This window comes from Pan paniscus, chromosome 11 (assembly GCF_029289425.2).
Source record: "Pan paniscus chromosome 11, NHGRI_mPanPan1-v2.0_pri, whole genome shotgun sequence".
Classification (NCBI taxonomy): Eukaryota; Metazoa; Chordata; class Mammalia; order Primates; family Hominidae; genus Pan; species Pan paniscus.
Genome location: NC_073260.2, coordinates 108,703,423 through 108,731,193, shown reverse-complemented (window position 1 = coordinate 108,731,193; position 27,771 = coordinate 108,703,423). Strand labels below are relative to the sequence as shown.

Here is a 27,771-nt window from a genome sequence, read left to right as displayed (position 1 = left end):
TTAACAGTCACAGCATGTTAAGACACGTAATATTGCTTACATTGTATAAACGAAGAAAGAAAAATAATTGCAAAGAACTTGACAGTACGCATGAGGACGCTGCTTTATAGAAAAGCCAAATATATTTGTAATGTTGCATGAAAGGCTTGATTCCCTTTGGGCCCTTCACAGTTTTAAAGAGTGTTACTGTTGAAAATTCTAATTTTAATTTGTCATAGCAGGAGATTTTTGTATTTTATATTGAAAAAAATAAAATGCTTTACACAGATTTAAAGAGAAAGTTGATAATGTGATGTTTTCTTTGTATATTAGAAGAAGATTTACATGACAGAGAAAAAAATTATTTGCCTTTTAATAAAATCATTTTTAGGTAAGTTTTAGAATAGACATTGCTAGACTTGAAAATATGCATTCTTGTTTCTTGTCATATGTTGCCCACTTGAGGAAAACTTAATAGCATTGAATCTGATTTTCCCCTATCAAGCCAGTTAGTCATATTCTGAATTAATCAGGCTACACAGTGGAGAAAATTTTTTTCTGAGCTTTACAAGAAGTTGTACCATTTATTATCAAAATTCTCATTATATTAAATGAAAAAACATGACATATTGGCTTTTCACTTCTGAAATCGTGTATCTATGTTTATCTGTGTAGATATCCACATACTCAGTATATGTATATACATACACTCTACAGTTTATGTAAATAAATTATGTATTTCACGTATATGTCTATATACAATATAAAATAAAATTTATATACTACACATTTTTACAAATAATTATACATTTACATATGTATTAATTTTATATGTTAATATATATGTGTATATATTTGTCTGTCACGATGTTTATTGTTAGAAATATATTCTGTGATGTGTTTTGGGTGTGGTTTTTGTCATTTGCGTGTTCAGTCTTCTATTTTTGCTTTGCTCTTAGGTCCCTTTCAACAGTTAGTGGTATGCTGCCCCCAGGTGTTGGCAAGTACTTTGATTCACATGATCTCGTGGTCTGAATTTACAAAGCCTGTTTTAGCTAAGGTCTAGATTATGACTTTCACAGAATTCCTTTTGTAGTTAAAAAACATCTTTTATTAAAATAGATGAACAGAACAACATATATACAGGAAGCTGGCTAATTTCTATCCTGCGAACTCTTTAAGAAACAAGTATCTTTGAATAATGTGGTACCTTTCTATTAATCTTTTACTGTTGTCCATCCCTAGATTTATCATAGTACTTTGATTAGAATGGTCTCTTCTGATTTACTCTGACAGCCTCTGGTGGTCAAGTAGTTGCCTGGATTCCAACGTGGTTCATGGTACTATTATGAAGTGGTCATTATCTACATGGCTTTAGATGTCAGGCCAGTTTGCTGTTAAAATGGTTCCTTTCCTCTTGGATTCTCAGACTTGGATGATGGTGATGCATTTATTTTACCTAGAGAAGTAATATTATTGAAGAGATGGAAGGAGTTTTTACTTTCTCCTGCTCTAACTCTCCCAAAGTTCCTCTTGTGGTATGGAAGCAGGATAGAAAAAAAGAGAGTCAACTTCAAATTTTCTTCTTCATCCACCTATGACTGAATTTCAGATGAGAATATTTTTCTAGTTTACACTATTAGAAATAGAACCTATTAATTTGCCTTGTTTTTGTAGAATTTAGATTGCTATAGTCTCCTGCATTAAAGACACCAACCACATGATTGATAACTAAAAATATAGACAAGGAGCAGATGAGATCAGACAATGCATAGATCAATATTAGTTCAGAGAATGTTTCTTTGATAATGTAGGTAGAAGGGAAATAGGGCTATCACATCTTTGGATTCTCATGAGGATCCTGAGTCATGCTAATAATGTAACCACTATAAAGTGAATGCTTTACAGACGTTCTCTGCAATCCTCTAATTTCCTGGAAATAAAAAATAAATATAAATTACAAATAGAAAGTTAATTAAGGATTAGAGTTTTAATAAATTGGTCCAGTGTCACATATTAGAAAGTTTTGGAGTCAGAACTTGAAGTCAGTTCCTGGTGATTTAGTGGCTAGGGAGAAAAAGAACTTGAACTCAGGATTGCCCAACTTCATTACCCTCCCTATTTCCAATACAGGATTTTCTTTCAAGTTTGGGGCATTTTCTCTCTAGGAGAGATTTTTTTAAAGAAGAAAATTGGTTAAAATATTTAGGAATGGAAATTGGAATAATTCTAGAAGTGTCTTAATCTGCAGCTAATAGCAGCTAGTTAGCTGTCAAATGATTTATTTCAAGTGAGTATAATTTACTACTTGAAGTTCATTTCAGTATTGGTGGTAGAGGGGCACCAAAATGTGGTAGACACTAAGCTTCCAGAGGATTAACATTTTCACTTTGTGAAATAATACTCCATAGACTCTTCAAAATTAAATTTCATTTTCTTGTTTTTTTTTTTCTCTGTTCTCTTTCTGGAACATCTGTTAGTCCGTCGGAAGTTGAATATCCTGGTTCTATCCTCTATGGCTCTTATATTTTAAAAATATTTCTATCTTCTTATTTTACATTCTCGTAGTTTCTCTTCACTCTTTGTATTGAAATGCTTTTTATTGTAGTCATATTTTAATTTCTAAGAATTGCTTTTAATTTCTCATTCTCTTTTCATGGCATCCTTTTTAAAGTTTCTATGTTTTCTTATAGTTTTTAAAACTGGTGTTTAACAAGCAAATAATAATAAACAATTATTTAAGTTCTCTGAATTCTCTTTCGTTCTTCTGAGATCTTCATATTTTTTTCATTTGTTTTTGTTGATCCTTTTTTTTTATGCTGAAGGCCATGGAAGATTATATTTTCCAAAAATGGCCACAGCAATATTTCTGATCCCACAAGTGCTTCTAGAACCTTGCTACTCCCATATCAAGATGTGGAGTCTATTTCCCTCTTTTTGAAATTGAATGGGCCTTTGTGAAGTGACAGTGCATGGCTTTCGAGACTATGTCATAAAGACATGGCTTCTGCCTGATTTTCTTTCTCTCTCTCAATTTTCTCTGTTGGAAACCAGCCATCATTCTCTGGGAAAGCCTGGGTCACATGGTGAACTAGGGATAATATGCTCAGCTAACAGCTCAGCTAGGGTCTCTTGCAACAAGCTAGCATCTCATGCAACAAGCTAGCATCAAATGCCAGACCTGTGTGAATGAGGCTTCAGATGACCTCATACACCAGCCTTCAGCTGAGGCTCTAGATAATAGGGAACAGAGACTAGCAGTCCCTGCTGTGCCATACTCTATTTCCTGATCCATGGAATCCATGAGTCTAATCACAGTAGTTTGACACCATTATGTTTTAGATTAATTTGTCATATGTAACCCTGGAACACATGACATATTGTTCTAAATTGTAATTGGAACAAAGGCTTTCATCAAATTTATGAAAAGCTTTGTTTGGTCATTCACATTTAAGAATGAAGAAAAAAAATGCTAACTAGGAGCTCTTTGTATATAGTTAAGAGTTGGTGGCTGGTTGGCTTTCCTTTAGGATGGATGGGCTATGAGCTTGCTGTTAGGCTGGGCAACCCTCAAATGAATATGCTGGTCCTTCCTTTTTGGCACCACCACTCGTAGCTAGTTGCCTATTGCTCCCTTAGAGATCTCATTCAATTTTTATTTGTTTTTAGTTTGTTTTATGAAATAAATACCTTCTTTTTTCTCCCTTGCAGGTAAATGTCTGCTTACAGTTTTGTATGATTATGTGTGTGTGGAGGGGGGGACATGTGGGTGTGGCTGGTTATTCCAAGTATAGTCTTTTAATTAATTTCTATCTTCTACAGCTTGATTTACTCCCGCCTTGTATTGTAGTGGTTTTACAACTTGAGCCTCTTCTAGGTTGTAGACCATTACTCCTCTTTTCTGTACACATCTCCTACATATACTCTAGGTTGAAGATTGAAGCTTTCACTGCTTTCTAAAATGGAACTTTGCCAGAGAAGAGTGTCATCTTGAACTAGACTTTAGACCTTCTTGAGTCTGTTGCTTGTTTATTTTCGTAGAAATCTTCTATTTTATTCAAGTTTGAAAGTGTTTCATATACACCTAGGGGAATGCCATATCTTTCCTTATAATTATTAAAAGTTTCCATGTATCTGATATTGTCACCTGTTTTTTATTCCTAATTTTGCATCTTTGTCCTTTTAATCTGATTAAGCTAGCTTGTGAGGGTGCCCTAGATTATGTTTCTTTTAGATTGATTAGGCCACTTGAGTTCAAAGACCTTGTGATTTTTGAGCCTTTAGTTTGTTGTAGCTGAATAAGCTTTTCTGCTTCTAAGTAATTTTTTGTGTGTGTCTGAGCAACTCATGTTAGAATTCTCCATACCCGATCTGCTTTCCTCTGGGTCAGAATGAAGGAAAAGGATTAATCTTGTTATTTCTTAGAATCCATTTTTAAAATCTGAGGTGAGGACCTTTCTTTCTTAGAAGTCTTCAATAGTAGGATTTCATGACAGAGTAAATGTAGAGGATATAGGAATAGAAAGGAATAAAAGATGAATTAATATTTTACACTGTAAGATTAATAGTACTGCTAACAACAAAGAGATGGGGCAGGGGAATCAGTTTGGGGAATGTGAAAAAGATGATTTCAGCTTTTCGTTTTGTTTTATTTTGAGATGATCATAAATTCTAGTGAGGAAATGCATAGTTGTTGGTTGTAGTAAAGTGTTAAAGATTTAAAAAGTAGATGAAACATCTTGAAAGCATGAAAGGAAGAGCAAACAAATGTAGGAAAGATCTAAATTTGGAAGGCAGGAGGTAAAAGAGAAGATACAGAAAAAAAAAAACAGGACTTAGAAAAGTCATATGTGAAGAATTTTATTGAGAAAGTGTTCAGTAACATCAAATGCCCATACATATTAGGTGTTTAGTTTGAATCTATTTTGAAAACTTGTTTAAAATAATTTTGCTTATTGTATATTTTTAGATTTATATGTAGGAACTCCTTAAAAGAAGATAGCTTTCAAAAGAAAGATTTATTTAGCAAGTAGCTATTCCTGGGTCAAAACACATTTCATCTTGTACTCCAAGAAACGGATATGCATAGATTTAAGTGCAATACAGAATAGAGAGGACCATCATTCTGTATAGGGTGCTACAGAAGCCTGAATATTATGTATAAAAGCTGTAGGTTGTCAAAGAATGAAAACTATTTTTTCAAACTACAATGAAAATGATTTTTCTCTGTAATATTTTTTAGAGAAAACAGAATGAAAACTATTTTTTCAAACTGTAATGAAAACGATTTTCTCTGTAATATTTTTCTCTTTTCTAAAAATAGGTCAGAAAATAGCTTATGTTGATGGAAAAAATAATCAGGATTTTTGTATCTTTAGTTCATAAGTGAGCTTTCTCCTTCTTGACTGGCATTTGGAAGACTGGGAACTGTACACTGGCATGTTGAGTCCTGTCTCTGCTAGGAGAATGGTGAGTCCAAAGGCCAGATTTCACACGGCAAAGAATGGCAGGCATATTTATTGAGTGTTTACTATATGTTTGGCTCTCTGATCAATACTTCAAATATATTGTTACATTCAGTCCTCACAGCAACCTATAGTATAGACACCCAAATTTCCTTTTACAGATTAGAAAATTAATGCTCAGGGATGTTAGTAATTTGACCGTTTCCTCAGGTAGTAAATATTATAGCAGGAATCTGTATTTCAATCTATTGGCTCTTTTATTACATCTGATGTGTGGATGGGAAGGGAAAGTAGTAGATATAGGTTTTTACCTTTGAGGGATTAGCAAAGGCAGAAAGAAAAGCCGATACATGATAACTTGAGGGAAGATGATGGCCAAGTGAAATTTACAGAAATTAGGACCACTTAAATGTGTCTAAAATGAAAGCCTTGATTCTGAAAACATGTAAAGATGAGAAGAGGGAAATGTGAAGAAGGATAGAAAGACTTGGGATTGGATAAACGGAGATGTGAAAGTTAGTAATTTTTGTGTCTAAAGCATCTAAAATTTAAGGTGATGTAAGTCTGATTCCCATGTGTTTTCCCTCTTTAGTGAAAATACTCTGCAAAACTTGCTATGCAAGAGATTCATATTATATATGCTAAAAGAACTATGTAGGCTGGGCATGGTGGCTCACACCTGTAATCCCAGCACTTTGGGAGGCCGAAGTGGGAGGATTGCTTGAGCCCAGGAGTTAAAGAGCAGCCTGGACAACATGGCAAATCCCCATCTCTACTAAAAAATACAAAATTAGCCAGGTGTGGTTACATGCGCCTATAGTCCAAGCTTCTCAAGAAACGGAGGCGGGAGGATCACCTGAGTCCAGTATATTGAGGCTGCAGTGAACCATGATTGTGCCACTGCACTCCAGCCTGGACAATAGAGTGAGACCCTGCTCAAAAAAATGTGCAATAATGGTAGCAAATATGGTATTTGCTATAATTATGGCATAATAGTAGGCTTGTTGCTGAATAAATGAGATTACTACTGATAATCTGTCTTCTTCAGTAGCGAAGTTGGTGTGCCTGTGATTTGTTGAGATTCATGTCAGTGTTCCTCAAGCAGTGACAACAACTGGTAGTACCCATAAAAATCCTTGCTGGAATGCTGTTTGAGATAGCTTTGTATTTTCCTAAGTTACTAAGGCATCAATGGAATATTTAGTTTAAATTAAATATCCTTATGAGAAAATGTTTTTGTTTGTTTTTATGGTGGTGGAAACTTTTAGGAAGTAAGACATGAAAGACTCATCTGATCTAGATGACCTATAGAGATTTATTTTAGTTTTACATGTTATAACCAGCAGAGGTTTCACAAATAACCTCTGTAGTATTATAATTCATATCTTATTCCAGTTACAGAAGAAAGCCGGATATTCATTTTCTAACTTTTATGTTACTATATGCTTATTACGAGGAAAGCATATTAAGAAACAGACTTTCCCCTAAACAAACAAAACCCTAAAACAGCTGCCTGGCCTTTTCAATTGATTCTAATGATAGTAAAGTCCCTAATAATAGGAAGTTCAGACATTGAGAATTAGATATTCTCATTTAATGAAATCTGCTTTACCATGTAGAACAATGCACCGAGAGTCTTTAACCGTAATGTCAAAAAGGAGATAGGAAAACTCTTTTTCTATGAAATACTGATTGTTCATTATTGAGAGTAGAAAGTAAAGCGATTGGATATTGAAGGATAATCAAGAATCTATTGGTATTATGCATATTTACAGTTCTGTAGAGATAGATTTCAAACACTGGTTAAGAGTGGTTAGAATCTTAATTGCTTAAGAATTGTTAGAATCTTAAATATTTAGAAATTGAACATAGAGACCCTGTTGAAGAATGCCTGTAAAGTTGAATAATTCATTATATTATAAATGAGTTCCTTTTGGCTGTTCAGCAATTTTGGCTTTTTCTACCTCTTTTCTTATGGCCATATCTTAATTTTTTTTTTTTTTTTTTGAGGTGGAGTCTCGCTGTGCCACCCAGGCTGGAGCGCAGTGGCACGATCTCAGCTCACTGCAAGCTCCACCTCCCAGGTTCACACCATTCTCCTGCCTCAGCCTCCTGAATAGCTGGGACTACAGGTGCCCACCACCATGCCCGGCTAATTTTTTTTTTTTTTTGTATTTTTAGTAGAGACGGAGTTTCACCATGTTAGCCAGGATGGTCTCGAACTCCTAACCTTGTGATCCGGCTGCCTCGGCCTCCCAAAGTGCTAGGATTACAGGTGTGAGCCACCATACCCGGCCCTTAATTTTTATAATAACAAAACTGTACTTCGTAAGTGCTTAAAAAAAGTTAGCAACTTCAAAGATAAAATGCAAAGAAAACTAAAAAATAGATCATGTAATAAAAGAGCACCACATAAGGAATCTTTAGAGCTGAAGAATTAAAACGCACTTGACACTTTCTTAATCTTCTTATTCTATTAATGTATGAAACTTAGAACTGGAAGCTTACTGGTATTTTTTCTGCATTGTAATTATACTAATAAACATCTTTGACTGTGACCTTGGAATTTACAGTGCAATAGGAAAGATTTATTATAAGTCAATGCTTTAGAAGAAAAATGGGATTATTGCACAAGTGGATTGCATGTTAAGCACATGTACTCGCATACCATTTGTTCCAGTTAGTTTTGAGCTTTAACTTGTCTTTAGATTTTCTTTAAAAAACAGAGAGGGTTCTTTTTAAATTCAGACTCCTGACAGATCTTTGTAATATTATTGAGTCAACTACAAAGTAACTACTTTACCTTGAAATGTGCAAAAGGAATCAATAGGCTTACAAAACTGCCTTTTAAAAAATGTTTGTAATCATATTTTTCCTGGTAGCCTGAATATCAATGTGTATGACCTTTCTTGGTTTCTTTCTTTCTTTGGTTTTGTTGCAATATTAAAGTCCCTTATAGTTAGAGGGTGTTTGACTATTTTGGTTTTGATTTCTTTTTTTGTCCCCTGCGCCAGCATCTTACTTTTTTGTCTTTTTTGTTTGTTTGTTTGTTTTGGTAAAGAAGTACTACTTACAAGGAATTTTCCTTAGGGTGTCTTTATTTTTCAACTCAATCAACTTTTCCCATGATCTTCTTTTTCTTTTTGTTTTAAAGTCAAGTCTATAAAGAATTTTATTTTTTAAACTTTTGGTGTGAAATGCCATAGAAATGCCAAATAAATCTACAGTGGACATTCAAATGGTGAGATACAAGTCAAATCCCTTTCTCCTTTAATTTGACCTTATCCAGCTGTGGTTGGCATTTGAGCTCTTTGTGTGCCTTCCTTAAATGAGGTTACATTTTCATTTGAAATACAGTCATGTGTCATTTAAGGATGGGGCTGTGCTCTGAGAAATGTGTCAGACAATTTTGTTGTACAAACATCATATAATGTACTTACACAGACCTACATAGTATACCCTTCTACACACATAGGCTCTATGGTAAAGCCTGTTGCTTCTAGGCTAAAAACCTGTACAGAATGTTACTATACTGAATGCTGTAGGCAATTGTAACACAGTGGTAAGGATTTGTGTTATGTGAACATAGAAAAAATACCATAGAAATATGGTATAGAAGATAAAAATCATATACCTGTGTAGGGCACTTACCATGAATGGGGCTTGAGGGACTGGAAGTTGCTCTGAGTGACTCAGTGAATGAGTGGTGAGTAAATGTGAAGACGTAGGACATTACTGTATACTGCTGTCGGCTTTATAAGCACGGTATACTTTTTGACTCCTTTACAACACTTAGCTTAAAGCACAAACACGTTGTAAAGCTGTACAAAAATATTTTCTTTATACTCTTATTCAGTAAGTGTTTTTCTCTTTAAAATCTTTTTTTTAACGTTTAAAACTTTTTTGGCAAAAAGTAAGATACGAATACACATGTTAGCCTAGCTCTACACAGGGTCAGGATCATCAAGATATTAGTAGGTGATAGGAAATTTTCAGCTTCATTATAATCTTTTTTTTTTTTTTTTTTTTTGAGATGGAGTCCTGCTCTGTTGCCCAGTCTGGAGTGCAGTGGCGCGATTTCGGCTCACTGCAACCTCCACCTCTCTGGTTCAAGTGATTCTCCTGCCTCAGCCTCCTGAGTAGCTGGGATTACAGGCACACACCATCATGTCTGGCTAATTGTTTTTGTACTTTTTAGTAGAGACAGGGTTTCGCCATGTTGGCCAGGCTGGTCTCGAACTCGTGACCTCTGGTGATCTGCCCACCTCGGCCTCCCAAAGTGCTGGAATTACAGGCATGAACCACTACACCCGGCCTCATTATAATCTCATGAGAGTACTGTAGTATACATGGTCCAATGTTGACCAAAACCTTATGTGGTACATGACTTTATACATTTCCATCTGGAAACTGAAGTGTTCAAATATATGTAAACTATTTGGAATTTTGTAAATGATATTGATTTATGTTGCGCCACTTAAAATCTGTGAGTGAAGTTGATTTTTGCCATTGTTGAATAAGTCTTTCATTTCTTTAAATAATTATCTCTGTAATTAGTTGAATTGGTAATATGTCAAAATACTCTATTAATACAAATATGCAATTTTATTATCTTATGACTTGTATTTGCTTTAGTGGTTTGTTTTATTATTAACTACAATGAGGATTCTTTGTAAACTTATAAACCTCCAATGTGGAGGCTTAAGGGACTATGTAAATTTTGTTAGCATTTGTCCTTGCATTAGATAAAAATAGCTAGGATTTATTTCCTTGCCACTTGGCTAAATAATTTGCAGATAATAATTTCTCATCTAACTTTTAAAACAATTTTTAAAATAAATATTATTACCCATCATTTGCAGATGAGGAAACAAAGGTATAGAGGATTTAACTTAGCCCAAGTTGCAGAGCTAGTAATTAGTGGAGCAAGGACCTGAACCCAGAGATGTTTATTGAGAATGACAATACTGTAGTAAGACTTTCTCTCTTAGAAAAATTATTTTCTTTGAATGTACTACAAAAATGACCCAGACTGTATAGTATAATTACAGATATTCCGAGGTTAACTATGAAAATACTTGTTTCAGTGGGCCCAATTTTAAATTAATAAATAGTACATTGTAACCTAAAGGACTAATTAAAATTTATTCACTTTTTGATCATGATTATTTTAGTTCTCATTAATCTGAGACTCAGCAATGGTTTTGTTTCAGAAATATTTAATTTAATTGTCATCAATCATAGTAACCAACCTTAGAATATTACATTTGTAGTGGAATGAGGATAAATTTAAATGTCTCAGTCTTTGGAGGTAATTATCTAATTATATGTTCATATTTCTAGCATGATTAAGTGGCAATGTTTAATTCATTTTAGAGGTAATTTTACCCCATGTGGGGATATGTATTCTAAATCATTATACCTTTCTGTTTATAGAAAACATTTAATTAACATACTCAAGTTTTATTTGGAAGTTTAGTAATATTGCACTGTTATATCACATCACTACTTAAGATGTTATTTTGGAAAACACCATTATTTATTAATCTTAACAAATTGCATTTTATTTTAGTATATTCACAATTAAGAAGCTACCCAATGGTTATGACTTTATAATGCTTTGATCTTATGGAGTGCTGGCGAGTATTATTTTCTATGTTTTAGTTCAGAAAATGTATAAAGTAGTATTAACCTTGATAAAATTAGAATGCCTGAAACTGCAAAGGGTAAAGCATATTTGTCAGTTTTATCCTGTGCTAGCAAAAGCCTGGCCAGTTGCCAAAATGTGGTTAGGGACGTATATGCACTCTACAAGGATTATTGTTAAGGGTATCTACAAGGAAAATCACTATGATGGATGAAACAGGATGCTACTTTATGGTGGTTTTATCTTATTTTAGGAGTAAAATCAGAGTATCAAAGCAAACCAAAATCATCAAAATCATTTCTGTGATGGAAATAGAATTCATCTGTTTTTCTGATCTATGTCCTGTGACACAGAACATAGAGTCCTTGTGGAATTTAGAAAATGATTTATCTGTGAAGAATGTTGATTTGGGGTTTCTAAGCTGTGTCATGGCTAAAAGTCTTAAAAACAGGCAACTTTAATTGGGGAGAGGGTTTGACAAAATCCTGGGAATCAGATGGATATGTATTATGATGTGACTATTAGCTTAAGAAATACTAAGGCCCTATTTATTCCCTAGAGGGAAACAGGTCATTGAAATATTTCCCTCTCAAAGAGTTGAATAAATGATAGTGATTAAATTTAGTTTCATATTACATGTATTTGTATTTATTTACCATTTGATAAAATGTTATATAACTGAGCAATTTCCTATCTTTGTTTACTAGAGCACATTAAAAATCAGTTTTAATTACTATTATGATATCCTGTGTCTAAATTTAAGATTTTGTAATGAAAGTTGAGCTTATGAAGATTGTATCAATTACATTTTTTTCTTTTGAGTTGGAATTTCGCTTTTGTTGCCCAGGCTGGAGTACAATGGCGTGATCTCGGCTCACTGCAACCTCTGCCTCCCTGGTTTAAGCAATTCTCCTGCCCCAGCTTCCCAGGTAGCTGGGATTACAGGTGTGCGCCACCATGCCTGGCTAATTTTGTATTTTTAGTATAGACAGGGTTTCACCATGTTGGTCAGGCTGGTCTCGAACTCCTGACCTCAAGTGATCCACCTGCCTTGGCCTCCCAAGGTGCTGGGATTACAGGCATGAGCCACTGCGCCTGGCTGTCAGTTGCATTTTTAATTACATAAAGTTTATACATATTATATTGAAAGTAATAAAAATACTAACAAGAAATAAGTGTTGTCATTTCTATTTTGGTTTATGCCTTTCATATTTTTAAGTGTACCTATTTACATATATATACATGCATATTAGTAATTTATCATATGTATATTAAAAATAGTATGTTTTACAGTATTGTACCCCTCTTTATTTTGTTATTGTCTTCAATTTTTAATTATTAAATTATTTTTCTGTAATGTCCTTATATTTACATACTTACCTAAGTCTCAAATGACTTGCTGTAATTTTAATATTTAATTAAAATTCATATCTTCCCCCAATGAGCCAATATTAAATGAGCCTAGACACTGATTTTCTAAAGTATCTCCTGATGACTTCATAGTTATGTAAATATTAAATTGTCAAATGTAGAAAAATGGGTTAAGATACCCTCTCCTATGTTGCAGTGACAAATAACTCTAAACAGTGACTTTACAACCACAAGTGATTTCTCACACATTATGCATATTCATCATGGGTCAGCTGTGTGCTTCTGCTTCATATGTCCATACCCCATGATTGAGGCTGATAGAGTGTTCTTTATCTGGAACGCTGTTGGTCTTGTTTTATTTTATTTATTTATTTTTGTTTTTATTTTTTGAAATGGAGTCTCGCTCTGTCGCCCAGGCTGGAGTGCAGTGGCGCCATCTCGGCTTACTGCAAGCTCTGCCTCCCGGGTTCACGCCGTTCTCCTGCCTCAGCCTCCCGAGTAGCTGGGACACCACGTCCGGCTAATTTTTTGTATTTTTAGTAGAGACGAGGTTTCACCGTGTTAGCCAGGATGGTCTCGATCTCCTGACCTCGTGATCCGCCTGCCTCGGCCTCCCAAAGTCCTGGGATTACAGGCGTGAGCCACCGCGCCCGGCCGGTCTTGTTTTAAAGGTGTCTACATGGGACATTGCTGTCCTTTTCTCCGATAGGAATTGACATTTTACTTCTAGTCACATTTCATTGGTCAAAGCAAGTAACTTGACCATCCTGATTTTGACAGGACAGGGAATATATAATCTTCTTTCCAGAAAGGACACCACCGATTTACATCGTCAAATTTCGTATCAGTGGAACAGGAGAATATACTTTCCCCTCTTGGAGAAGGAACAAATAGTTTGACCAATAATAAAATCTACTGCGGTAACTTATCTTTTTCATTATATAATGTATAGAAATAATTAGTCTGCTTTCTAGTTAGCCACATTGGCCAAATTTGGTGTAACTTGACATTTTAACATCTGCAACCCTCTTCACTAGTTTGGTCAGTAGGGTTGAAAATAGTTATCTCCGGGAGTCATATGTCTGGTTGATGCTTTTCTCTCTTGTTCTAGAGGTTTTTTAAGTATAAAAGAAAAAGATTATTCCGTGTATTATGCTGTTTGTTGTTTAAGAAAATTTGAATGTTCTAGAATATGTACTCAGTGTCCACCACATTCCACAGAGCATTTTCTAGGCTCCAGAAGCCATATTCCTGACATTTTAAAGCATCACCACTAGATGGCGATCTCGCTCATTTAGAAGGTTAGAACAACTATGTTTTTCTTCAGGTGAATGGGTTGGTTACAGAGGGATCAGAAGTGTAAATTATACTAATTTTATAGCAAGCTCTTTGTAACCAAAATGGTACTATTTACTGAGTATACATATATTCATGTACATATATACACATACACCCTTATACAGGAAAATTCCATTTGAAGCAAACCTATAAAATGCTGTGTTTTGCTATGTTACTTCCCCAGAATATATATTTTTCAACTATTACTGCCTGAACAAATACAGGGGTTTTCGTAAGCACAATTCCTCAAGAAATTGCCCAGAGGCTTGAGTCCATCCCTCTGCCTTGTCCCAACAGTACTTTGAATATGCTTCCAACTGTTGCTGAAACTGGTTGATTTAGTTGTGAGCCTTCATCTTTGTTTTAACAACTCTGTATTACTCAGCTTCACTCTCTTTTTCTTTAATTAATACAAGTGAAGAGTGGTTAAAAATTATATATTTCACTCAGATATGTTAAAAATTAACTTTCATGGTTTATTGCACGATGGGAAAGCCGGTACCAACCCTTTTAGAAAGGCTTTTAGAAATCTCACTCAGTGGTTATTGCCAGTGGTAACTCTTTGTTCTACCCTCTTTTACTTCAAAACAACACAACTTAATAACCGAAAACATTTTAAAACCATAGCCGAAATAGTGTAGTTCTCCTTAGAAAACAATTACTGAGTTCAATTGTTAATCCTCTTTTTGGTGTTCCTAAAATAATATTCTTTTCATTTATTTCTGCTATGATGTAGGGTTTATGGCTCTCTATCATATAATTCATATACCTTGTGGGATTTAATAATTAATGGAAATAGAAAATATATGGCTAGAATGTGCGTTTATAGGAAGTAAATATTTAATGTATACTTTGAGTAACGTAAAAGTAAATTTTGATATAATACTCTAGCATATTAAGGAAAACTATTATAAGCCAGTTCTTTGAAAATCATTTTTAACATAGTATATCATTGTATCTTTTACTCACAGGTGAAATCATATTAAACCTTGGTTAGAATTCTTCTGAAGGTTTAAATGAGCTATGATGGTATAGCCAGAATGACCTCTTGTATTTCTTTAATTAGACAGTTATAGTTTATATATATGATTCCCAAACAGATCAAAGAGGGCTGCTTCACAGCCTAGAATCCTTCAGAAGCTTCCCATGGCCTTCTATTACAATAGTTGGCAAGTATATTTAGCCAAAGAACCCTTTCTTTAAAAAAATCTTCCACAAAGTTCATAGAAAACATTAAAGCAAATTCCAGTTTAAAGAAGGATGGGAGTTGGGAGCCCACTAATTCAAGCATCCTCTTCAAATTTTGCCCAGGCTGGTCTGGAACTCCTGGCCTCAAGCAATCTGCCCACCTCAGCCGCTCAAAGTGCTGAGATTACAGGCATTCACCACCACGCCTGGCTGGATACCAGTTTTTTAAAGATGACATTTTTGATTTAAATTAGGCACATAAGTGTCTTCTTACATAGCAGCTAAGATCTCCCTAACTAGGAAGAGGTAGCTACAGATGCTGTATTATTGAGCTTGGTATCTTGATATACTGTTGTGATAGGGTGGGTTGCTGTTACAAATATTAAAAAGGTGATACTATGCTAGGCAGTCAAATTTTAAGATCTACAGGGAAAGTTAAGTGCTGTTGTTGCCAACTTATAAAGGAAAGGTAAATAAGTCCATTGCTTTTTGAAAGGTTAAAAAAAGCAACAGCCCAATGTGTCTTGAGTTATATAAAATTCTGTACTACAGTGGAGTGCTATACAATTCATCATTTCTTTACAAATATTTATTTTTTATTAGTACATTTAATAAGTGATGACAGTGATCCTACTTTCACACAAGGGATCTTGAGTTGTGCATTCTTCAGTGTTTGATGTTGAAAGTGTATCCTTAAATAATACTGAAGCTCTTATTGGACTTTAATATAAGTAGAAAGTAACCATTTAAATATATTAAAGTACCTTACTAACTTTATGGAGTTTGATAAATAAGAGAAATATTGGTTTTACATTTCCATGGTGATTTCCCAGTTAGTAGATTTTATGGAAAATCTGAAGACGTTGTTACTAATACTACTGTAGTACAGAGTTTAGAGGAAGGTTTTAGATTCAGAAGAAGGGCTCACATTTTGACATAAACCTATTTACTAGTTCCATGACTTTGGGGAAATAACTTCTCTGATTCTTAGTTTTCTCGTGTAAAACAGGAATGGTAATACTATATACCTCACTGGATTATAAAGAATCAAATGAACTAGTGTAATTATAATATGCTTGAGTTATAATGATAATAATGACACTTAGTTGTTACTCAAGTAATTTTTCCCCCTAGTGATTATAAGGGAAATAACAACAGCAGTTATAATGGCCAGCATTTGTTGAATACTTACAATATGAGAGGCACTGTTCTGTGTGTACAAGAAAATATGTGGAACACTCCCCATAGTGAAAGTTAGCAAACATTTGCTGTCTAGAATTTTTTCCCCCATGGACGTACTTCTAAAATTAAGATAGAAATCAGTAGTAAAATACTTAATGCACAAAAAATCATCCAGTGAAGAAACTTTTAAGAAAAAACTCAAAACTTTGTTTTATTTACATTTAAGTCTAAAATAACCTAAATTTATTTTCCCAATTTTAAATTTGACCTTCAAATTCTCTTAAATAATTGAATTTTATTGAGTTGGTATTTGATTTACTTTTATTAAAAGTAGTTAATATATAACATATTCACGTTAAATAATGGCCATTTAAATTCTGTAGTACAGTGAAAATATTAATGTAAGAGTATTTTAATTATTAATAGGCTTATTTACCCTATTATTCACTTCTATCACCAAAACAATTCTCGAAGTTGAAAGATTTTTTTCAACAAAGTTTTTTATTTAAATGTTAGAAACCCAACTATATGAAGCCCTTTATAAATTATTCACATTTTTTCAAATTCTTTTCAGACATTTGTTTTAGGTAATTCTCAAATGATTTTAAAACAGCATTTAAATTCTAAATGATAGTTTTTTACAACTTAATTCATAGCTCGACTCGTTTAAAATATTGCCAGGGAATTCAGCAATTTTTTGGACCTCCACATAGCTGGGGTTGTCAGCTCTGAGAAGTTTTTGAGTATGCTATAGCTGATAAGGTCCAACAGAAGAGCCCATGTGTATTCTGTCCCCTTATATTTATTAGGTATTTGCCAAGAGAATGTAGAGGTCATATAAGAGCTGATTTTGTTATAGCAGCATCATGATGGTTGTCATCTGCAGGTAGTTTCTGTCTCATGAGGTCTGCAGTGCAGCCAAACTCAGTTTGCTTTATACTCAGAAAACATTACTGTCACATTACTGCTTACATGTCGTGTGTCACAATAAATCTAGCTACCACTTTTCTATTTTGTACTTTTCTGAGTATATTTTCCAGTTGAGAGGGTTTTTGTGGTTCTCTTTACTATCCTCCTTTTTTTTTGTCATTTAAAATGTGTAACTATTTCTTTTCCACTTTACTTCACTGTTATACGTTTAGTCTATCACGAAGAGTTTTGTGCTTTATATGCGAGGCTTAGAACAAATAGCATTCAATATATTTTGAATACTCTTATGAAGTTCCTTTTTATTCCATTATATTTTATTATTGATCACTTTCAGTTAGTTTACTGGGAAGAATTAGCTTTTTTATTTTATATTGACACCATTTAGGAAGACATTTTCAAAGGCATATATGAGAATATGGTACAGATAATCATGAGGCATTATACAACAAAATCTTACAGCATACCTGGAAATTTTTAAGGTGAATTTTCATTGCTCATTTGCCCCATTTGTTGTTAATCATCTGTCACATGGCCTATTTATAAAAGTAACGTATTTTACACTCTTCTTTGTTAATTTCCTTTTATCTTTTTCAAGTGTGATAAAATAATTTTAAAAATTATACGTATTTGTATGTATATGTAAGTAAATAAATGAGGCAGAAATAATATAGGCACTCATAAGTTGTCATATATAGGTGGAGATTTAAAGAACAGTCTGTAATGACGTTACATGTAGAAGTGTAATTATTAATCCTGCCTTTTACATTTATGTAGTCTTTTACAGTTTATAGGATACCTTAACATCTGTTGTCTTACTAGACATGTGAGTTCTAACTAAGACTGCCATTTATTTAACCCTGAAAGTGGGTAAGTTATTTGAGTTTCAGCTTCAGTTTATAAATATGTCACCTACTTTCTGTGTAGGTATTACTAGAAAACAATAAAAGATAGTATCCCTAAGGAAGATTAATTTAAATTACATAACTTTGTATTTAAATTCCTCATATAAAATATAAGATACCAAGATCGAAATTTATTCAGATATAAACTGTACTATATACCAACATCTTTTATTGTTGTATTTTTATTGTAAATTATCTAATTGTTTATCTTACAGATTTTCTGGCTTTATTATAAAATATATTATTCTTTAGTTTCATTCCTAACTTGCTTACCCAGCCCTTTTGTAAATTTGGTTGTTGTATCATTTTATGTTTATAGTTTCTGTGACAACCTGTACAGTTTGATCCACCTAGCAAGTATTTAATTAATTCTTGATTAATATAATTTTTTAGTTGTTACATAACAGTAGGGCTGAAGACAGCCTTATTTCCTTTTCAAACATTAATTTTACTAAGCTTTTTAACCAAATTTATTGCAATCTAGAGATGTTTAAAGGAACAGTCAGTCAGCAATAAATTTATTTTTCTTTAAATGTTATATTTTTCCCCCTGCAAGGAAATGTAACCTAGTTCTTATAACACTTGTGTTGTCTTGCCTTTCATTTTGTATGACTAACTTTTTATACCAAATTGAATAAGCCATTAGCTTTTAGTGTGTAGGAATGTAGATCCATAGATATTTCCCATTAGACAAAAGAAAATCTATAAAAGCAATATCCCCTGGGGCTTGGTCTTCTTAGCGGCCTGATGGTCTAAAGCACTGCTATACTGTACCCTTATGAGAAAGAACTATGTTGGGTGATTTGCTTGGCATCCAGAAATATTAGTTGAAGAGATATGCATACCCTTTAAGATAACTTTAACGTTTGTACTGTACCACATTTATTAATTAAATATTCCAATTCAGGGAATTCATTCATAAATTTTTTATTTCAAAAATCATTTCTAAACAGAATGATACACTTTGTATATCTTATGCAGTTTTCAACTAGAGTTTGCTGAAACTGAGAGATAATATTATTTAGATAGCCACATTGTTTTGATAAGGTTTTTTTTTCTAAAGAATTTTACTTCAAAAAAGACCTCTATTGGTGATAGTTGTACAACTCTGTGAATACGTACTGAATTGTACACCTTAAAAGAGTGAATTGTTTAGTATGTGGATTACATCTCAATAAAGCTGTTATTTAAAAAAATTTTCATTGCACAAAATGTTTTCATAGGTGTGAGATAATAGAATTTCAATTTATTTTATAATTAATTAAAAATTATTAGCCTTAATAAACGTTTGAAGCTTTAGAAATATAATATTATGTATGACTTAAAATAATTTTTGCTGTTATTCACTAGTAATACATGCTTATTATAGAAACTTCAGGAACTATGGATAAGAAAAAATACACTGAAAAAATGTGTGGGTCATTTAATATTCACATTTACCACGTATTCTATTCCTAAGCGTTTCCTATACTTCACTACTTCCTTTGTATCCATACTTTTCCTGCCAGCTTTCATTAATAGTAAATAGCTTTTCATGATCATTTCTGGAAACAATCAAATGTAAGTATTTTCTTATAGGAGTAGTTAAGTGAAAGCATTGGTTTTTTCTTCCTTAACAGAGAATATGAAGGTAAGCAATGACATCATTATCTAAAAAGAAATGCAATAAAGATATTATATAATAGCTTTTGAAATACAGTCATTTTGGGATACCATTGTAAAAATTTGCTTTAAAATGTTTTGGATTTAAAATGAAAACTGGAAATCTTTGATAAATAATATTGTGACATTGGTTCTTGTGTAGGTAGAATATTTTTTTCTGCTCTTTAAAAGACTCTTGTTATCATATCTAGCCTTAACTTTCTAACAGCTAAAATTGTTCACAACACTGTTTAAAGATAAATTCAGTATCAGGCTTTGAATTTTTTTTTCTTGGTAAATATTAAGACCTGAGTACAAAATGAGGGCTGTATTGTGGATTAAGTGAAATATCTCAAGGCTGTGCTGTTCTGATAACTGAACCTGAAGTGACCTTTCTCAGACACAATTACAGAGCTGTATGTTTTTCCTTTAATTTCATCAGGGGTTTAATTAGTATACAAATAAAACTTCCCTTATCTTCCTTTCTACCTAATTGGCTTGTCTTCACTTATATATGAAGTATGTGAAAGTGGGCTGTAATTAGGGTGACCGTGTTAACCTTTTTTCCTCAAATGTACTGTTGCTTAAAGGCCTCAAGGCCTAAAAACAGTGCTTTGGATTATTGCTTTGCAATCACTATGGCTGTCCCATAGGTTTTCTCATGAGCAGAAGGGCTTTGGGTGCTGCAGGTTCCCACTGCTTAACAGGATCTTCATTCTTCTCCCCACTAAATGTTTATTGATTATCTCGCTGTTCCAGGCTCAGCCTCCAACAACTTAATATCAGGTGACAGTCAGGAGAGCTCTCCAAGTAATTAGAGTTGAGCATTGGGGGAACAATTAGGAGCAGAGTTATTAAACTTGATTTATCCTATTCTCTCCTGAACAGTTTCTTGGATATCAGAACATCACACTTTCACAATCTACCCTGGTTGAGAAATTAGTGGCTAACCTGCTGCTTATCATTGTTGCCTTGTTGCCTAGAGGCGCACCCTCTTGGTTTGTCATTCAGTTGGAAATATTAGAGTCCATAAAGTTTATCATGGGTTTTAATTAGATCAATCTGAACAGGAGAAAAGAAAAGCTGAATTTAAAATTATATGTGATATATGGATATATATTTATAAATATATATGTGATGTGTATATATATGTAAATATATATACACAAATATATTTTTCTTTAAAGCTCAGTGTTAGGATTTTTAAATATTCTGTTTTTGTTATTTAAAAAAGGTTAAGTGTTAGGGAAAAGACATATTCTTGAATCACGGTTTATGTCTTCGTGTTTTACACACATCCCCATCAATCTTAGGACCCACTGATGTATTTTATGATGTCATTCTCCTCTTTTCAAATGAGAATTCTATGTCTATAAGTTATAAAACTATGATCTTTTTTCCAAAAAAACTATATTTTTGTTTTCATACTCAAGGAAGTATGAATTATATCACTTTGTTTATACCACTTTTTGTTTCTTTTCTATGCCCCTGAAATAGTATAAGCTTTAGAAGAGTTTGATGACTCCTGTCTTTGCCCCTGAGACATGAAAATGAAAGAATGGAAACGAGAAGATTTAGCTATGTAGTAGAAATTCTAATGTTATGAGGTATATCTTCTTTGAAAGTATATGATAGGATTGTTGAAAAGTCAAGTGTGGGTTTATGATAATTTCAAAGTCGTGGATTCCCTGAGATTGGATCAGGAAGCTTCACTCTGGATAAGGTTAGAGATAATATACTGAATGCTGGATAGTCCCCTCACCAATATGCACCTCTAGTCATAAGAGTTATTGAGCAGAAGAATTTGAATGGACTGGCACAGATGTATTGTTTTTGTTGGAAGAACTCAAGCTTTATCCATAACTGGTGTTGGATCATTCATTAGTTTGATCTTCGTATTTGAAAAATTGATTTTTTTGTTGCTTGAAAGATGTCAGAAATGCTGACTTTAAAAGGAACTCAAAAGGATTTTACTTTTTTAAATAAAGAAATCTTATAATGCTTTAGTGTCTTTATCTTAGCATTGGCACAAAATTAGTAGGTTTAGCATGGTTTTAAAAATTTATTCTTTGCCATCTTTTTAAAGTTGGTTTGATTCAGTGACTATTTCTGTGGTGGAACGTTTATGAAGATCTGTTAATAGTGAAGATTTAAAACAAAATACAATGTCTCATAAGTAGTCATAGTTTGTTTAATTTTTTGATTTATATTTGTTTGACAGTAACTCGACTATTTGAAAAGTGAATGACTGAATTTTAAAACTTTCAACATTTAAAAATACCTGGTTTGACTGATGATGGCTTGCAATTCACCAGCATTTAGAGGGAATTAATTGGTTTAACATGTATGCAGCTTAAGTTTTTTATACTATTCTTTTTTTTATACTACCCGTTGTGAATGCACTAAAAGAATACTGTTAGAAGAGTTTTACACATGAAATTATAACATTTTTGTTTATTCTTTACTAGATATTTGAAGCACAGTGTGGATGTTAATGTGTGGCTAAACTGAGCAAGAAGAAAACTTTATGTGTATGCACTCAATTATTTAGCTCACCATCCAACAAATTTAATAAAAAACTGTTTGATAAGCTTATTCTAGAAATTTTTTAGGCAAAGGAGTAAGAAGATTTTTAGTGCTAAGCGATCCTCTGATCCCTGTACTGTTTTGTATCCTAGAATTTTACGTGAGGTCTAGAAAATACTTCTCTCAATTGTGAGCTTCTGATTCTAAGCCTTCAGTATAAAGTTGCACAATTGCAACTTGAAATTTTTGTGTTAAGTAAATATTTCAGATTAAAGTAGATAGCAAATATAAATCAACAGATCTTATACTTCTGTGACTAAGAAAATATTTACAGAACACAAATAATTCTGAATGCAAGTATTATTTATAACTTTATTAGTTAAGACATGTTGATCCTATTTGTGTTGCTATCCTTGACATGAGAGTTATTTACTGGGAAGCAAGTAGATTTTATTTTGGAGTCCAATTTGTTTGTTTGCTGAAATGTCTATAGCCACCTAACTATATATTTATAAAGACAGTAGTGGTACTCTTTCATCTTGGGTTTACCATTTTCTTATAGATATCCTGGTCTATCATTTTCTCAATCACATGCATAGTTTGGGCATATGATAGTTCTTAACTCTAGTTCTATTTGGAATAAAATTGACTCTAAATTTCATGTGCTTTCTCCCCTGAAATCTTTATTTTTTCATCATTAAAAGAAAGTACAACTTGAGATTTTTATAATCAGATTATTTTTAGTAAGAATACAATTTATTTGCCTTGTAGTATTTGAAAAAATAAAATGGAACTGTATTTTGTAACAATTTCCCAAACCTTATCAGTTCTATCATTTCTAATTAGTAAGTATATAAAATTTTTGCAGAAAATTTGTTAAACTTTGATGTGTAATGACCCAAGTCTACTTCTCAGTCAGTCTGTATTCTTCTTTGTTTAATAGCCTATGGCATAAATTGAAGTTAATTATCAGGGCTGACAAGTAACTCTGTTTTCTGTCTGCTTGCAGAGTCTCTCCGAGGCAAAGATGGAGCTGAGAAGAAAAGATCAATCTCTGCGTCAGCTCAATAGACATCTTACCCAGCTGGAGCAGGACAAGCGTCGACTGGAGGAGAACATCCATGATGCAGAGAGTGCCCTCCGCATGGCAGCCAAGTGAGCATTTGGACCTTGGGGAGATCACTTAAAACAGACAAAAGATCAATTCTTACTTTCATGCTCCGGGTTTTAGCCCTGGATAATACAGTGTTAGAAAACAAAAGTACAGCTGTCTTTCTTTGAAATTCTCTGATATATCCTCAAAAAAGAAAAACTCTTAACATACTAAATGTATATTTTATTGAGAAACCTCAGAAAAGTATAAGCTTCTATATAACCTCTAATTATGCTTATTTTGGGCTCTGTTGTAGTGTTACATGTTAGAAACTATGTTTTATTAATGTGAAATGTAAGAGTCTAAAAGTTTTGCATAGTATCTTCTGTTATACATTCCTATTCTCTTCTGCTCCACTGTCTCCGAAATTTTGTTCTGCATATATTATTATATACTAATATTGCGAGTAATATTTCCATAAAGAAATGTTAGCATACAATCAGCATGTGTATCATAGCATTTAAAAAATAAAATAAAACATATTGACCATGGAAAACTCATTTAATTTTTATAGCTGTATATTCTAATATTTTAAGTAGAAAAATATACAGTTTTCAGAGTAGACCACTATGTAAATGTGATGAAAGTGTTTTTCCTTTTTTATTTTAAACCAGGTAATCAAGTTGACATACATTATGAAGTTCACATTGAACAGTTCTCTTGGGCATTTTTATTTGTTCCTCATATCAAATTTCATGGAATAGTTTAAAGACAGTTCTTTGTACAACAGCATGGCTTAAAGAAAATCTATTTTCAAGGAGTAAAGAAACATCTAATTTTGATAAACTCAGTGTTTTCTAAATTTAGAATTCTGAATTTCTTTACTTGCAAAAATATACGTTAAATATTTTTTGAGACAAACTCTTAAACATAAAATACCGTCAGATATGAATATAGTCTGTAAACTGCAGAATGTATATAAATCACTGAACAAGGAATCCACAATCTTAGGATATTCATAAACTTTGCCACAGGGTTTGTGACATTGCTCAAACATAATGAAAACATGAATTGACACAAGGCCAAAATTTTGGCATGTTTGAATAACCACTGATAGTTTTTTGGAAAATTGTAAAGCTATGTAACATTGCACCACCATCTGAGGTGTATGTTTTTGCCATTTTTTAAAATATAAGTTTGACTAAATCAGTTTTTGTTGTTATTGTTCACTCCCAGTTTCATCATGTCAAATGAGAGGCTTAGCCCAGGTAATTTCCAGTGAGTCTTATAGCACTGAGAAAATTCTGAGATGAATGAAAATAGGTTTATAAGACCTCCAGATTCAAATTGTATTTTCAAAACATTGCTGTTAATTCAGTATTTTGACATGTCTGTGATCTGTGACCACGGGCACATGTTTTTATAAATCTAAAGAAAGCTAATTGGAAATCTGGAGACTAATACATTATTTACAGTTTTAAATTTCAATTTACAATTAGATTTTTATCTTCAGTATTTTCATTCAAACTTTTTATTTCATTATGAAGGCTAAATTCAATATACTAGGCTGATAGGAGAAACTAGTAACTTTGCATATTCCTAGACAAGTCACAGAGGAGTTTTCTGTGTAATTATTATAGCATAAAAAGACTGTGTGGAAAGGAAAATACTATTTTGCGTAGTATGGTCATTTATTATATATCCCCATCACTAAGATTTTTAAAGTCTTTTTCATTAGAAATAAAAGGATAAAGTTTTACCATTTACAGCACATTTTAAATGATCAATAATGTAATTGTGATTTTTTTCTTTGTTTTTCACTTTTTTACCTTTTTGTTCTCCCCTACCCCAGTTCAGGACAGGCAACAAAATTTAAGATATTAGTTAAATGTGGAAATATATCAGTGAATATGGTTAGTTTTTATAGTTTTAAAAGGAGAACAATGAATTAAAAAATCAAAATTTAAAAAGTTAAAATAAATTTAAAAAAAAGGAGAACAGTGATATCAGACCCTTATTTTTTAATACCAGTGACTTATACTAAAATGTGTAACAGTTGTAGTAAGGTTTGAGTTTTACTAACACTTAATCTTTTATTTTTTCTAGAGACAAAGAATGTGTTGCTAATCATATGAGAGCAGTAGAAAATACGCTTCACAAGGTACTGTTATTTTTCTTTAATATTGTTCAATTTGTGTCATGACACCTAGTCATTATTTTTATTAGCCACAAAGTACTTTCATTGATTTTGAAACTTAAAAAAATAAATTAACAAAAAGATGCTTTGTAGATGACTGGAAATTTCCATTACATAGTGCTATATTGCATGCTTTTTTTCAGAATTCACTTTATATATCTATAAAACTATGAAAATAGTGGTTTCCCCAAACTGGTGTAATTGCACTAGGAATTATTTGCAGTCTTTGCTGAACAAAGCAGAGGTCATTAAGATCCTTATATGTCTCATAATGATAAAATGTTTTACCACAGTGTCTAACCTCTTACCACTCTTAAGCCAACGGTCCTATATATATATGTATAGAGAGAAACATATATTTTATTTAGTAATACTCATATGTATAAACTAGGTAGTAATGTTATTCAAATTGAAATTTTCTTTCTTGTAAGAATATATTCTTAAAGTAGAAATTTAATTATTTAATATATTCTATTGTTTTCAAATTTGATTACTCCTGTATGATAAACTCTGAGTGTTAATTTGTAGTGATGAACAGCATAATAAAAGTATTATGATACTAGTAAAAACATATTTATTGACCATGTATTTTGTTAGCACTCCACTCTGCATTGAAGATGTGTTCATTATTTCATCATTCAAAAGTAGAGAAACATTGTTTATGTGTTTCTGCTACTGTCTGAAAGGCAAATTATTAGAAATGCAAACATTAAGTACTTTAAAGGTACATGGAATTTATGAATGAATCACATTTAGAATAACCTTGTGAATCAATTTTTTATATAATATCATTTTGTAAGTCACTTAAAATACCCTAAAACTAACCTTTTGAAGGGCATATTAAATAAAATTAGCAAACTAGTAGTTAATGCATTTTAACATTTTAAAAACAATGGGCCCCTGTATTCTTTTATATTTTGACAGTGACCAGCATTATTTCATGTCAACAAAAGTATTTTGAAAAAAAAAATAATCTGAGTGCTATTTCCTAAGCTTCTTTGAAATTATGATTTCTCCCCCTTCCCATTTAAAAAAGTTTAGCTAGTCAGTATAGTTTAAATATAGTCACATTAAAGTCATATGTGCCACAAATCTGAAATTTAGATTTGCAGTGAAAGAGACATCTTTGGTATTTTTTTTGAACTTGGTGGATAGAAAAGTCAATTACGTCATATACATGGCATACCCTTTTATATAGTTAATGTTGACTTTGAAATCCAGTTGGTTTTTCATCATCCCAGTTGGAGAAAAAAAAAGTTAGATAGCGGCTAACTTGGGGAATGAACTTCGACGTCAGGGAAAAACCATCACCAGTATGAAATGTAAGTGTTGTACCTTCTTCTTTTCTTATGAAAATGGCAAAATATATCGTTTAAATATAATAAAGACTGACTGCAACAGGATGATTATAATCATACAGTTCTTCATTTATAGTTCATCTTTTGATTTTTGTGTCATATGGAAAGAAAGCTGTCTGTAAATCTGGTCTATAGCCATTGTAGATTTGCTTTTGCTTTATGGCTTTTCCTCTCTTCAGATTTAGTAGTTAATTATTTTGATTTATATCTTTAGAAAATTCTATTAATATAGTGGTTTTAAAGTTATGAATTACTTTTCAAGCTTGTAGTGAAAACTTAGGAAAGATAATTGGGGATAATTCTGTTTTCTGTGAGGTATGAGTGAGAATGAATGAGTGATAAGGAGGTGGCCCAGAGAGTCCTCTGAAAGTCTCAGGAAGATGCAGGCCCACCTGTCTTCGTGCCAGAGTTCAATAGGTTTATTTTTCTGGCCACCTTGGACTTTCCATTGGCATTTTGCTGTCTTCGATGAAACAAAGAGTAGTATGGAAGGAGGGTCCAGGCTCTTTCATGGGATGGTAAAAATGGATATGGATACATCCAAACTCTTTAACAAAGTTTACTGTGCACGGTAAAATAGTATCACTATTTATATTTCTTACTGTTTTAAACACGTGTGTTTTCAAGGTTTGTACCATACATTCTAGAATAAAACTAAGTCTTACCCGCTGAGTTGAATTTTAATACTAACTTCTGACACAATAATCAAATAGAAGAAAGAACTTGTTTTCCTGCAGACGTTATTTCTTTTCTTGGATGTTAAGGAACTTAACCTGAACATATTTGTTTTTAGGAAAAACAATTACATTTTATTTATACTTGTTAGTTTTTAAGCAACATATTTCAGCTTTTCAAATACTACAACTATATTACACAGAACAGTTGATTAGATATTATTTTCAAAATTCCATTTGGGACTGATAACTACTATTTAATAAGGAAGGTCAGTCATTT

The 27,771-nt window shown here is 32.6% G+C and overlaps 1 protein-coding gene across 8 annotated transcripts in view; it reads left to right on the top strand.

Moving 5' to 3' along the window:
• Positions 1-27,771, top strand: part of CCDC171 (coiled-coil domain containing 171) — a 446,519-nt gene that overhangs the window by 295,282 nt on the left and 123,466 nt on the right. For all 8 annotated transcript variants that reach the window (XM_055092101.2, XM_055092103.2, XM_024930188.4 and 5 more), the window contains 2 exons: positions 23,179-23,324; positions 25,369-25,423. In XM_055092101.2, coding sequence (XP_054948076.1) covers positions 23,179-23,324; positions 25,369-25,423 — 201 coding nt within the window. The remainder of the gene's footprint in view (positions 1-23,178; positions 23,325-25,368; positions 25,424-27,771) is intronic.